This window comes from Pyricularia pennisetigena, chromosome 3 (genome assembly GCF_004337985.1).
Source record: "Pyricularia pennisetigena strain Br36 chromosome 3, whole genome shotgun sequence".
NCBI classification, from domain to species: Eukaryota; Fungi; Ascomycota; class Sordariomycetes; order Magnaporthales; family Pyriculariaceae; genus Pyricularia; species Pyricularia pennisetigena.
Genome location: NC_043742.1, coordinates 4,861,747 through 4,874,113, shown reverse-complemented (window position 1 = coordinate 4,874,113; position 12,367 = coordinate 4,861,747). Strand labels below are relative to the sequence as shown.

Sequence of the window (12,367 nt, the reverse complement as noted above, 5' to 3'; positions counted from 1 at the left end):
AAAAAAAAAAAACCTTCCTTGGCATTGACTTTTTTCTATACCGCCAAGCAACACTAGTCCTGTCAGCAATCCCGGGACTACGTTTACAGGACAAATCCATGACACATTTGTTATCTCAGATTGCTGATGTATTTGGTAATGCCAGACCAGACACCATCTGGACTGGGATGCTCTGAGCAAACATCCGGCTCGAATTGGAACGAGTCTGCCAGGTGAGCCCTGGTCGTGGGCCCGATAGTGGCCACCAAAGTCCTGTGGTCGGAGTCTTTACGCCGCCCCACAGCCTCCGTCTCCAGCTTGCCATCGTCGTTGAGGAACCCGAGTGCACGCAACATACTGTCGCAGCCCGTCGGCGAGAAGACGACTGCCCAGAGCATGCGGTAGCCCCTCACTCTGTCGAGCGTCTGGCGCATCTCATCTTCGAACGAGTGCATCACGCCTGTCCCGTACACGACCACCTCGTCGACTTGTATGCGCCGGGTCGCCGCCAGTCTGCTGTCCATCAACACCTTGGGGATTATGTCTCTCCTGACCTCGCCTGTGAGGAACAGTAGTGGCGGCTTGGTGTCCCTTTCCCTGTACCACTCCCCATAATGATCTAATATGAACGGCGCAAGTGTCTCGCCGTTACCAGTGTGCTCTCCATAGACGTTCAGAGCCGGCTCCTGTAGGATCGCTTTCAGCGCGCGGGTCGTCGCAGGCCCAACGCTGTAGATGGGGATGTCCTGTAAATTTGGCCATTGCGCACCTCCATTGTCTGTATTCGCATTGGTGAGCTTAAAATAACGTTTAGGAACAACGACAGGGATCATCCGCCAGTACCTGCGCCCTCGGTGATCAGGTGTGCAAAGGCCTCAACCGCTCGCTGTGAGGTAAAGATCATGCCTCCATACTCGCAGCCCGCGCCCTTGCCAATCTTGTGCTCTTTGAGCAGGGCCCTGACTTGGTTCATGCCATTGTCGAGGAACCTATGCTCGAGAACTGGTATGAAAATTGGCTCAAAGACATTCCCCTCAAATTTCTGAGAGAAGATCTCTTCATATGCATCGACAGGGGTCGACTTTGTCTTGAGCAGTAAAACGGGAGCCTTGTCGTATGTCATGATGGTGTATATATCAGCAAGCGCAGGCCCAAGCGTGGCAACAAAAATGGCTAAACACAAGCTTCCCGTGGGATATATCAATTAAGATCTAGCGCCTACTTATTATTTGGGGTTTCCTCTTAGATCCTATATTTTATACGGGGGCGCAGTAAAACGATGGCCAGACTTTCAACTGGTGTTGCCGGCGGGGCACAGTGCCGGCGGCTTTATCGATAACCGCAATGGTGCCTGTACTGTCTATTGCGATTTATTTTGCGAAGCTACCCTATCCCGGTTGTCCCAGACCATAAGGTCGCGCCAGTTGGAACCATTACCAATCAACAAGCATGGAATGTAGTAGTACATGCTATACCTCCACAAACTACCACATGCCTTTACGATCACGCCGTTGGAATCAGTCTCAATCCTTTTGTTCCAGGTCGGAAGTTATACCTCACTAGGGATCGTAGGTGTACGAAATAAGCCGCGCACACACAATCGATCAGCAGCGATGGCCGGAGACTCGAGCGAACCAGAACCAAAAAGCCTACTACCACAGTCTGCAACTGCTGGTGCTGCCGAATCGGGACCAGCAAGCACCACAACACCCAAGCTTGCCAACGGAGTGGTTTTGGGAAAGGATGGCAAACCGTAAGAACTCGCCAGCTTGTGGAAAAGCTCCATCTCCCTACATTTTCGGTTCAAGTCACTGATGGTGAATTTCCTCCCATTGCCTCAATAGATGCCGAACATGCACTAGCATGAAAGATTGGGCGGCGCAGAGCAAGTCTCTCCTCAAAGGGCCGGCAGCGCAGGCCCGGCCCCCCCGCGACTGTCCGGCCGACGTGGAGACGCTGGGCCGCGGAACCTGGACGCTGCTGCACACCATAGCAGCGCAATACCCTGAGAAACCGACGCAGACGGAACAGTCGGACCTGGCAGGCTTCATGCGGCTCTTCTCCAAGCTGTATCCGTGCTGGGTGTGCGCCGACGACTTTAGGGAATACATCAAGCGGGAGCCGGTCCGCGTGCGGACACGCGACGAGTTTGGCAACTGGCTGTGCAACGCGCACAACGATGTCAACAAGAAGCTGGGGAAGCCCATATTTGACTGTAATTTGTGGGACCAAAGGTGGCGGACAGGGTGGAAGGATGGGAGGTGCGGTTAGAATTGCGGCTTTTTTTCTTTTTTTGTCGCATTGGCTTCGTCCTGTTGTAAAATATTGTACTCTTTCAAGCAAGCATCCTCTCCTAATTCGCGGTTTAGCGTGTACTATAGGTAAGGGCCCAGGGGTTTAGACTGGCTACATAAGACGCATGTTGTACTTATATAATGAACTGTCAATATACCTCTCAGATAATTCGCCTGACCTGCCCTATCTTGGAGGAAATTTTATCATTTCTTCTTGAATTTTTTATTTTTTATTTTTTATTTTTTCTTATTTTTTAGTCCTGGAAGCGCTGGTCGAATTGTTCTTACGGCCGTTCCTGCAGCCTAGGAGGCAAATACCGATCATATCTGGTGGGGAACACCACGTGATGCTATGCCTCTCAATCAATCCACCTTTTTCCCATGCTAGACAATTGAATGCTCACCCACTGACTGGTAAGGACTAGAAACAGGAAAGACTTGAAGAATTGTCTTTTCTTGAAGTCTGGACAGTCACTCTTCGTGCTCACATCACATACTTGAACTTTAACCTGCTAGATACATACCGAAAGCGTCAGTATCTGGAAGATGGCAGATACAAAACGCAAAAACGGCCCTGGGGCTTCGGATGCCACTTCGTCTAAACGGAGAAAGGTAGGTTTTTTTTTTTTTTTTTTTTTTTCTGCAATTGTGATGGTTCCACCACTGACAAAAATCATATTAAAGCAGGGCGGTAACGGAGGAAAATGGCAGACCCCTCATCAAAAGACCAAGATCGATGGTCGTGTGGCAATTGAGCTTGGCGATGTAGGAGTCTGGGTGACTTGCGCAAGGAACCAGGAGGCCAAGGCAGCGCGCGAGGTTGAGCTGCTTTTCGACGAAGTACGATACCCACCAGCTTTGCTTCCTTGCGTTCGCTGCTGCAAGGCAATTCGGGGGTGTACCTGAGCCGCTCCGTGGGAAATGTTGCTTGTGTGCTGATCAGAAATTCCTCGCCAGTACGTTGAAAAGCTATATGGCATCAAGCCTCCAGGGGAGGATGACGATAGCTCAGACAACGAGGGAGGAGCCGATGACATAGAAGCTTCGATCCAAAAAGAGTTGACGACGCTCAAGCCGACCCGGGCCCAGGGTTCAGAGCGAGTGTTCACGATTGTTCGTCAGGCCGTCGATTGTCTCCTGTTTGTCAAGACCAAGGCACCCATTGAACCTGTAGAGTTTGTGCATCGCATATGCCTCGACACCAAGGCATCGTCGGGCCTGGCTGCGCGCCGATTTCGCTATCTTAACAGGTTTACGCCCATTACCTTGATGGGACGGGCTTCAGATAAGGGCTTCGTCGAGATATGCCAAAAGGTTCTGCCGCAGCACTTCAAAATGAGTGAGGGCTCGGAGGATGCGGAAGAAGGCGACGCCGCAGTGGATGACGGGACCAAGGTGCAGAGCCCCGAGGAAGCGAGCAAAGAAGACAACGAACAGGCAACACCGCCTGAGTGCAGTGTAAGTCTCGCCATGTCTGTTCAGGTGGTGCAGATGAAGCCACGCTAACGAACTACCCGCTGCCAGTACGCCATTAGGCTGTCAACCCGAAATCAGTGCCCGCTCAAGCGAGATGATGTGATCAAGGGTATTGCTTCGTTGATTGACGATCAGAGACACAAAGTCAACCTCACCAAGCCTGACAAGGTCATATTGGTGGACATGTTCCAGGTGAGCAGAGCACACAACTTGTTCGACGTTTGGCATCCATAATACGTCGGACTACCGTAAAAGCCATCGGGGATGATGTGGGGTCTTCCGCTAACCAAGCAATTGTCCAGAACCTGTATGGCATGAGTGTGGTAGATGGCGACTGGGACGATCTGAAGCGATTCAACATTTCAGAGATTTACAGTGCCGCTGCAAAGTCAGCGAAGCAGGATTCTCCAGAGCATCATCCCAAAGGGTCAAAGGAGGACCAGAAATAAAAGACAGCGCAATGCAACAGACATGGATCGACACCTTCAGCTCAACAAGGATATACAACGGCAACGAAACAGAGCACTCCATTATGACTCGGCCTCGGTGTCGAAATAAGACTTGCTAGGCGAGAATTTGATCCAAAGGAGTCAAGTAATTTGTTTCCGGCCTTGGCTGCACCCGGGAGGCTGGACAGCATGAAGACAGTTTTGAGCCGCACCTATCAACCAACTGCTATTGCTACCAACCCTCGGCGGGACCTCGGAAGGCTGCCTCGAAACAGGTTAGGTCTTGATTCGTGAGTTGGATCTTTGGTGACTGTTAGTCCACCTCCAAGCCCTCCCCAATATATGCAGGGCATCGGTGATGGTCAAACTCTTCAGCTCGACCTGTTCCCTCCAGACTAGCGGGATTTGTGGGCCACCCACGCAGATTCGCTTATTTTTACCCAATCAGAAATTTTCCGAATCGCTTACCCCTTGGCTTGCGGGCTGGGCTGGACATGGGCCCCCATCCTGGACTAAAACGGCTGGGCTAGTGTCAGAGTTAGCTAAAAGAGGGAATGCCAGACGGAGTACTTGGAGGTTGCCATCCATCATGCCAAAGGCCGCATGCCTACATACAAACCGCTCCATGTGTCTTCCATTTTGACTAGTACGTTCTTTTGATGGGCATGGGCCTACACGCATACACCGCAATCATGATATGGCGGTTAATGTTGTGTTCGGAACAAACATGCCGCGGTCCACCAATTCGGGTATATCGGGATTGCTCGTTACCGCAATAACTATGTTGGGACCGAGGGACGGCGCGTCGTACAACCTATATGTGGGTGCCCCATGACCAGCTTCCAAGAAAACTACGGATTGTTAGACTGCCCACGGCAGCTGTGCAACCAACGACTGGCTGTATCATTGGAGGCACGAGTCCAGGGGTGGCAGACTGTCATTTTGACGAGATGACGGCGTTCGGTGGCGGCTTCTGGAACGGACCCTAAGCTCGGGACCAACGATAAGCGAGTTCCCACGTCTTCCACCAAGCCACCAGATGTGGCTATATCCCAGTTATCCCAGGTGCTTGGATTATGCTTGCTGCAGTCTCGGCTATGGTCGACTCCTGATTCGTCGTCAGTTTGACATTTATGCACAAGCTAAATCTTACTCTTCTTTTTCTTTAGTTTCTTGGGTTCAATGCCTTGGCTTGAGGCTATCTCCTTACCGTCTCCTATTTTCGCATCCAAGTATATTCTTGAAGGCCATCGTTGCGCATCTAGATCCTCTGGGCTAGCATGTCACCGCAAGCGAGATGGCTGATCAGCTCGTCTGTCGAGTGACGTCGGCTCTCACAAATGTCTGCATAGCGCTACGCTAGCATGCCGTATGTCGTATTGACTATCCTCAGCCTTCCTGGGTAATCTGGCGGGTTGTTTTTGCCATAGTTCTGTTCATGCCAATGCAGCTAGGGCTTCTCCCGGGCAAGTAACTCAAGACCCATCATTATCTAGGATCCCTGCGTGACAACAGTCCAACCCCCCCTTCGCTTGTTTGGATTTTGGTACCCAGTCAAAGCGTGCCATAGACCCGGGCAAAACGATTTTATTGCCGAAGCCTTTTCCTAGTTTGGCATGTCCTTACCGCCCTGCATCCAGCTACAAGACCAAAAAGGCTGTCTGCATATTGCGCTTACCCCATGTCTACCAGGCCTACACTGTTGGGGTTTCTTCAGAGGACTCGCATATCCTTGATAGTCCTTGTCATATTTGTGGCTCTCCCTGGTTCATAATCTATCACATCAATATTGTCGGCTCGGCAAATTGACTTGTACTTGGTTGACCATAAAGCATGGTTCTTGAAGAGCCTTTCCCTCTGCGTAGCTTCGCACAAAGGACAACAGCGTTCGCCCCGACATGCAACGCAGATCGCATCGACCGTGACACCTGGGTCACATCCTCATCTGTCAACAGCCGAAGGCTTCCAGGAGTGCTTCCAGTTTCAGTACCACCGGCACCCGAACAAACATCGACTGCTGTTGCGCTTTGGACTTTTGCTTGTGCACCAGAGCAGCCCTATTCCATGCGTCGGTTCCCCTCGAAAGAAGGGCTTCAGGCCATGCTAAGCCGGATAATTGCGGGCGACGTAACTGTCGAGGGCATACGGGCCACTCCCGCTTCGCCCGCCAGGATCCAAAATATATACACTATCTGCCTGGCCGGCGGGCAACAACTCGTGCTTGCCACGGCACCGTCCACGATGGTGCGGCTATTACGATCTGAACAGCTTCTAATCGAGTCCGAGGCCCTCTTGCTCGGATGGCTGAGGGAAAAGCTTACAAGAGATAAGCTTGTTGCGGGCAAGGTTGGGGTCGCAGCGGACCCTAGAAATGGTAACACGCAGTACGGCAACTACCCGGGTAGCACTGCCGAAGACAAACAGCCAATGGTCACGGTACCTAACAACTCGGTCAGAACTCCTAAAGTACGGTCACCCTCTTCACATGTGGAGCTGCTGGACATACTTCCAACCACCATCTCGTCTTCAATAGCAGACGCATTGGTGGTGGCGGATATCGTCGAGACTTCATACCTCATATCCCAGCAGCCTAGCGGACGATTCATTACTGCGGACAATATCAATCGAGAGGCACAACAAGAGCATCATGTTGATATCAGGCAGATAGAGTTCCAAGCCGGAACAATCGTCCGCCAGCTCTCCAGAACGACTGCGCCGACTGGACAGTTCGGCCCGGCTGTTGTAGTACTTGGGTGCCCGGTCAAAGACGGGAACGCTAGCGCGAGTGAGGATCACAGGCCAGCGGCTTCTCTGAACAACAATAACAACACTTGGTCAAGGGCATTCCAGTCCATGATGGAGGATGTGTTGAGGGACGCTGAAGACATGGTCATCCACATTCCTTACGCCACGATTCGGACACAAATGAGGCGACTTTGTCAGTATCTGAATGTCGTCACGACTCCTAGGCTTGTGCTTATAGATGCAGGCGAGCCCACGAACCTCCTGGTACGGACACGATGCGTTTCATTAGATGACAAGGCTTGCGCATCTACCAGCTTCTCAAATCAACAAGCTATTGGGAGCCAAGGATTAGTCAAGCAGTTGGGGGTAGCAGGACTGGCCGACTGGTCAAATGCATACTTTGGCGACCCGCTCTTCACCAAGACGTTCAGCAGACAGCCGTCTCGGAGCTTTCTTGAAGGCTTCTATGGCAGCATGGAGAGCGCAGACGGGCATTTCACAATGGAGAAGGAGAACTCGGGGTGCCATCAGGATACCTCGGGCGTGCGCATCCTTCTCTATTCATGCTACCATCTCACCGTGTCCATTGTCCAGGAATACTATCGACCCAGGCAAGGGAGCACACAACGTGAGATGGAGGCTAGGAGGAAACTCGGCGAGGTGCTAGCCAGACTTGCTGCTGTCGGTGTGGTGGACGAGTCGCGAGGTATGGGATGGCAGGCCAGTCTTGACGGGCTCACTGCCACCCCATCAGGACTCGAAGCCTCGAGCCCAGGGGCTGATTGGAGCTCAGGCCAATATACATGCCGGGCTGGACTGCGCAGCTGAGGACAGCCGCCCCGAGACATGCCTCGGCATTGGCGTTGTTTTTAAACCAAGGAAACTGGGCGGGGACTTGATCGGGGAGCCAATCTTCCGTGAGGAACTTGGTGTACAACAAGTCAGCTGCTGTGAATGATCTGTTGACCAGCATCACGGCGTGCATTTCAGGGCTCTAATCGCAATCTGGAGGAAGGGACGGGGGCTTCTTTTTTTATGTTAATGAATTGAACGAGTGCATAGCGAGCGTCGATGTGACATAAAGCTACTTTTTTTTTTAAAAAAAAAAAAAAAAAAAAAAAAAAAAAACAAAGATGAATTTGTGTTTCTTTGGACATTTCTGGATTTTCCAATCACTCCCGCGTGGCACTCCTGATCCCTTCTCGCTAACCCTATAAAGTCGCCGCTTTTGCAAAAAAAAAAGATGCCGCGGTCAGCAAAGTCATTCAGTAAGTAGAGGGCGAGCCAAAATATACCAAACATGAACTCACTCAACAGGCAAGCTTTGTGCCCATCTCTCTTCCCCCCCCCCCCCCCCCCCCNCGTCTTCTTGGCGCAGCAGCAGCGCTTGCGGCGCCAACCGCAGCCCTGCATATACATGAAACCGCCGTAGCCGTCGCAGTGGTATTCGCACTGGCCCGAGTTGGTCCAGCCGCACTCGCCCGGGTGGAAGCACTGCTCGCGGGCGACGATGTTGGAGAAGGGCTCCTCGACGGGCGACGTTGCCGGGGCGGCCAGGGTGGTGGCGGCAAGGACGGCGACGAGGACGGCGGCGTAGGTTTTCATGGTAGCTTGTGGTGACGACGGTGATGATGATGGGGTGGCTTGTTGGTTTTGGGGGGTCTGATATGTTTTCGAGGCAGGGCTGGATGGTGGAGAAACTGTGTTTGGGTTTCTGAAGCAGGGAGGAGCTTTTTGATAGGACTTGGTGGTGATGATTTCTAACATTTGCAAGGCGACGGGAGATGCATGACAGCTTTATGTACAATATCGCTGGTCATGAAAATGCTAACAGATGATATCAGAATACCACTACATCATTCACCATTAGAAGACTACATCGGTATCAAGTTGGGAAAAAGGCTGTGCAGATTCTCAACATCTCGTCAGTTCAGCTGCTCGGGATCCCTTGGATCTGAATTGTAACTTTTTGGGGGTCCCCCAAGGGCTGCGTGGTGATCCTTCGGGTACCACTGCCCTCGCTTTAAGCAACGAGTATATTCACTCGAGCCCCCAGACAACGAGGCTTAAGCCAACCACAAACTGTTACCATGCGCTCATCAGATTCATGTACGGTCCCGGTCGATCACTGCTTGGCACTCCGGCATTTAAAAGCCAAAAATAGACCGCTGGCGTTCCGAGACGTTGAAAGTGGTGTAAAAGGGGGTCCGCGGGAGCAGTTCCCGGTCCCCGTTCGTGCAACTCCATTACTATGTATTGACCGAGAGGATAAGCCGCCGAGCTGGCATGGTCAAAGCTGAGTTCCTGACCGGCCAGGTCAGCCTTCAGCTGCGGCAGTCAGCCACACATCTATGTCGGGTATTCTTTGCTTTGTTTTCTTTTTTCTGGCGGTGAGTACCCGAAGGAATAGATTTTTCACGCAAAGGCTTGTGGTAGTGCAAACAATCGATTTGCAAGTAACAAAGTCATAATCGTTTGTGTAGGTATCGATGGATTCAGAGGCCGTGGACACTCTGTGGAAGTGGTACCCGAAAGCAGCCGGAGCTAGATGACGGCCGCAACTGCTTCCTATGTCTGCCATTTTGAGGACGTCAATGAGTTGAAAGTGAACGACTGAATTTATATAACTTGTTGATTACCTAGTATGAGAAGCGGACAAAAAAAAAACACGTCGGCCCGCAACGATAGAAATCCAGGATAAAAAAAAACTTTGCTAGTATTCAGCAAATACAACATCCCGCAACCACCCAGGTACATACTTGATATCTTCAACCCCAAGAAAACACATAAACCATGCATCTGTCTCTCTCTCCCCTTGTCCTCCTTTTCACAGTCACCTCACTGGCCTCCTCCCTGCCGGACGCAGGAGTGGCAACCTCTCCATCAGCCATTGTGGCCGACAACATCTCGCCGCCTGTGCCAAACGTGCTGGAGGTTGCGCGTCTGGAGAAGCGCAAGGCATGCAGCGGCCATCGCCTGCAGAACGACGTCTGCCAGGGCAGGCTGATATACCAGGGTAGCTCCCGGCACAACTGGTAAGGTTGACTCTCCGCCCGCTCCCCGGCCCTTTTTTTTTCGAGACCGATGGAATGTTTGAACTCTTGTTCTTTTTTTCTCTTCTTGTCATCAAGTGCAGTGACTGATTGATGGCCGTCTTGTGCTTTTCCCAGCTACCGCAAGGACGGCAAGTGCTGTGCCAAAAACAAGAATCGAGACTATGGGATTGCAGTCACCAACAGGGCGCAAAAGGGCGAGGACTGCGCATACTGCTTCTCGGGGACCTGCAAGATGGAGAATCCTTAGACTGAACAGCTGAGAAGGTTTGTGTTTTACCGCGGCCTCGCCGAGTCTTTGACTTTGCTTGGCATTGTACTTGACTAGATTTGAAACGTTCACTATTGATATTTGCACCGTGACGAGACATGATATGACATTGTGAAGGAATATTCATAGTCTTGGTGTACCGACGAGTCTAAATCACTACATGGTATTTTGCTCGTTTGTTTTGGTTCGTTTCTGTACGACGAGGTGTATGCAAAAAAAAAAAAAAAAAAAAAAAAAAAAAGAAAACACAGCATATCCCAACATCAAGATTCACAAGCATAGTCAAATTACTGTGTATAAACTGTATCCGTGATAAAACAAACTATCACAGTCCTAGAAACACTCGGACATGTCATTTGTTACAGGAATCTTACCAAATGCGCAGCTAGTTGCGACCCAAACGAGAAACACGAGAAAGAAAACATGCTGCCTTGTTGCGTGGCATCCAACCCTCAATCTGTCTAAAGGTTTGACTGACTACTTACTTTCCGCCAACCTTGACTTGGCATAGTAGACAAATGGGTTCCGCTCGACAGTCAAGAAAACCAAAAATAGAAACATAAAAAAGAAAGAAAAAAAAAAAAGAAAAAAAAAACGCTCATGTACCAACGGGGCAGGCAGGCAGATACTAGACTAGTTGATCCCTGATTTGGAAATCGAACATGACAAAAACTCATGAAAGAAGGAAAAAGAAGAGACAAAAAGGGCGTGGGGGTGTTGCCTATTAGGGACAGGACTCAAAAGGGAAATGCATACAAAAAAGAGCCCGTAAAGGATGTGCTCGTCCATGTGATGTCAGTGCTTTCGCTATCTGAATACGAGACGTTGGGGGGACAAAGAACCGAAGCGAAGCCTGCTCGAAGTATGGAACGTCTTTGGGTGTGGCTTAGTAGAAACAGCATGGCTTCCTTGGTCTTGATTGGTGCATCGATGATGCATATCTGTTTTTTGTTTTTCGTCTGATGAGCTGGGTTGAGATTCCCTAGAACAGGGGCAAAAATCCCAGACGATGCACTGTATTTACCGCATGCACATATATATAGCTACATACGGTACACCCACCCACACACATACCATCATAACAAGAACAAAAAAAAAAAAAAAAAAAAAAAAGAAAGAAAGTATGGACGACCGGTCTCAAGAGTCGGGTTAGGCTTTTCTTCTTCTCTTTTAGTCTCTAATGTTCGTCATTACGTGATATGCTCGTTGGTTTGATAGGCAATGCCGGTTATAAGCTGTATGCGCTTAAGTTTGTTGGTGTGACTAGACTAAAGAGATAGTTTGTCTTTTTTGATTTTATTTTTTTATAGATATCCTGGGATCAAGAGAGCCAGCCGTTAGTTGTTTCCTGTTTGACTTTTCAGTAACCACGCAAAAAGTACTGTTCACCACCACATCACGACCCTCCAACCAACGCAGCACTTGAGATCCAGCTTGCGGGTAAACAGTATAAAACAAGAACAAAACAAAAACAAAACAACACACATTACGCCCTCTTTTTTTTCCGGCCTGGCTTCACACACACAAAGCCACCAAAAGGTTGCGTACAACGTGTGCGGCTTTGTCTGCCCCGAAGACCGTTGAAACGGATCGTCAATGCGGCCATCCGAGGGTCATGTTTCCGCCCATCATCTGCCGCCGAAGCCTTCGGACGACCCAATACAAGGAAGCGATGACCTCATGTCCACCAGCAGGGAATGATGCAGCACACTGCAGCATGTCCCAGCACCAGTTATTTTGAGTCGTTCTTCCTGAAAGTCCAGTAGAGATGGGGGGTTTTTTGCTTTTTTTTCTTTTCTTTTTTTTGTGTGTGTATGTGTCTCGTTTTCTCCTTTTCCTTCAATCATCAAACAAAATTCTTTTTGCTGGTTGGATTCTCGTCTTTTATGCCAAATCAAAATACCAAAGCCTTCATACTTGGGTGTACAGTGGTCAAGGTGGTGATACAAGGCAGTTGAGCCTTTCAAATTCAATCCTTCGTTTCCACCCCTCCCCCTTGAGTTGTCGAACATAGAAGGGAAAAGAGCCAAGACGTCAAACCGACACGAGTACTGCGCACCCCAGCCTTGGCAAAGACATCGCCAAGGGCCATCGAAGACT

At 50.3% G+C, this 12,367-nt stretch overlaps 5 protein-coding genes across 5 annotated transcripts; 3 read left to right on the top strand and 2 right to left on the bottom strand.

Annotated features, from left to right (window-relative positions):
- Positions 1-110: 110 nt before the first annotated feature.
- PpBr36_03089 (uncharacterized protein) lies at positions 111-1,102 on the bottom strand (the record flags this gene model as incomplete). The annotated part of the gene is made up of 2 exons (XM_029890265.1): positions 111-757; positions 823-1,102. The coding sequence occupies 2 exons, from the start codon at positions 1,100-1,102 to the stop codon at positions 111-113; spliced, it is 927 nt and encodes a 308-aa protein (XP_029754178.1).
- A 490-nt stretch (positions 1,103-1,592) lies between these two features.
- On the top strand, positions 1,593-4,198 carry PpBr36_03088 (uncharacterized protein; the record flags this gene model as incomplete). The annotated part of the gene is made up of 8 exons (XM_029890264.1): positions 1,593-1,732; positions 1,824-2,245; positions 2,361-2,374; positions 2,790-2,885; positions 2,958-3,113; positions 3,231-3,731; positions 3,798-3,941; positions 4,052-4,198. The coding sequence occupies 8 exons, from the start codon at positions 1,593-1,595 to the stop codon at positions 4,196-4,198; spliced, it is 1,620 nt and encodes a 539-aa protein (XP_029754179.1).
- Positions 4,199-6,031: 1,833 nt separating this feature from the next.
- Positions 6,032-7,771, top strand: PpBr36_03087 (uncharacterized protein; the record flags this gene model as incomplete). Its single annotated transcript, XM_029890263.1, has 1 exon — positions 6,032-7,771. One exon carries the CDS (start codon positions 6,032-6,034, stop codon positions 7,769-7,771), a length of 1,740 nt encoding a protein of 579 aa, XP_029754184.1.
- Positions 7,772-8,154: 383 nt separating this feature from the next.
- PpBr36_03086 (uncharacterized protein) lies at positions 8,155-8,548 on the bottom strand (the record flags this gene model as incomplete). Its single annotated transcript, XM_029890262.1, has 2 exons — positions 8,155-8,168; positions 8,344-8,548. 2 exons carry the CDS (start codon positions 8,546-8,548, stop codon positions 8,155-8,157), a joined length of 219 nt encoding a protein of 72 aa, XP_029754185.1.
- Positions 8,549-9,736: 1,188 nt separating this feature from the next.
- Positions 9,737-10,246, top strand: PpBr36_03085 (uncharacterized protein; the record flags this gene model as incomplete). Its single annotated transcript, XM_029890261.1, has 2 exons — positions 9,737-9,978; positions 10,114-10,246. The coding sequence occupies 2 exons, from the start codon at positions 9,737-9,739 to the stop codon at positions 10,244-10,246; spliced, it is 375 nt and encodes a 124-aa protein (XP_029754186.1).
- Positions 10,247-12,367: the final 2,121 nt, after the last annotated feature.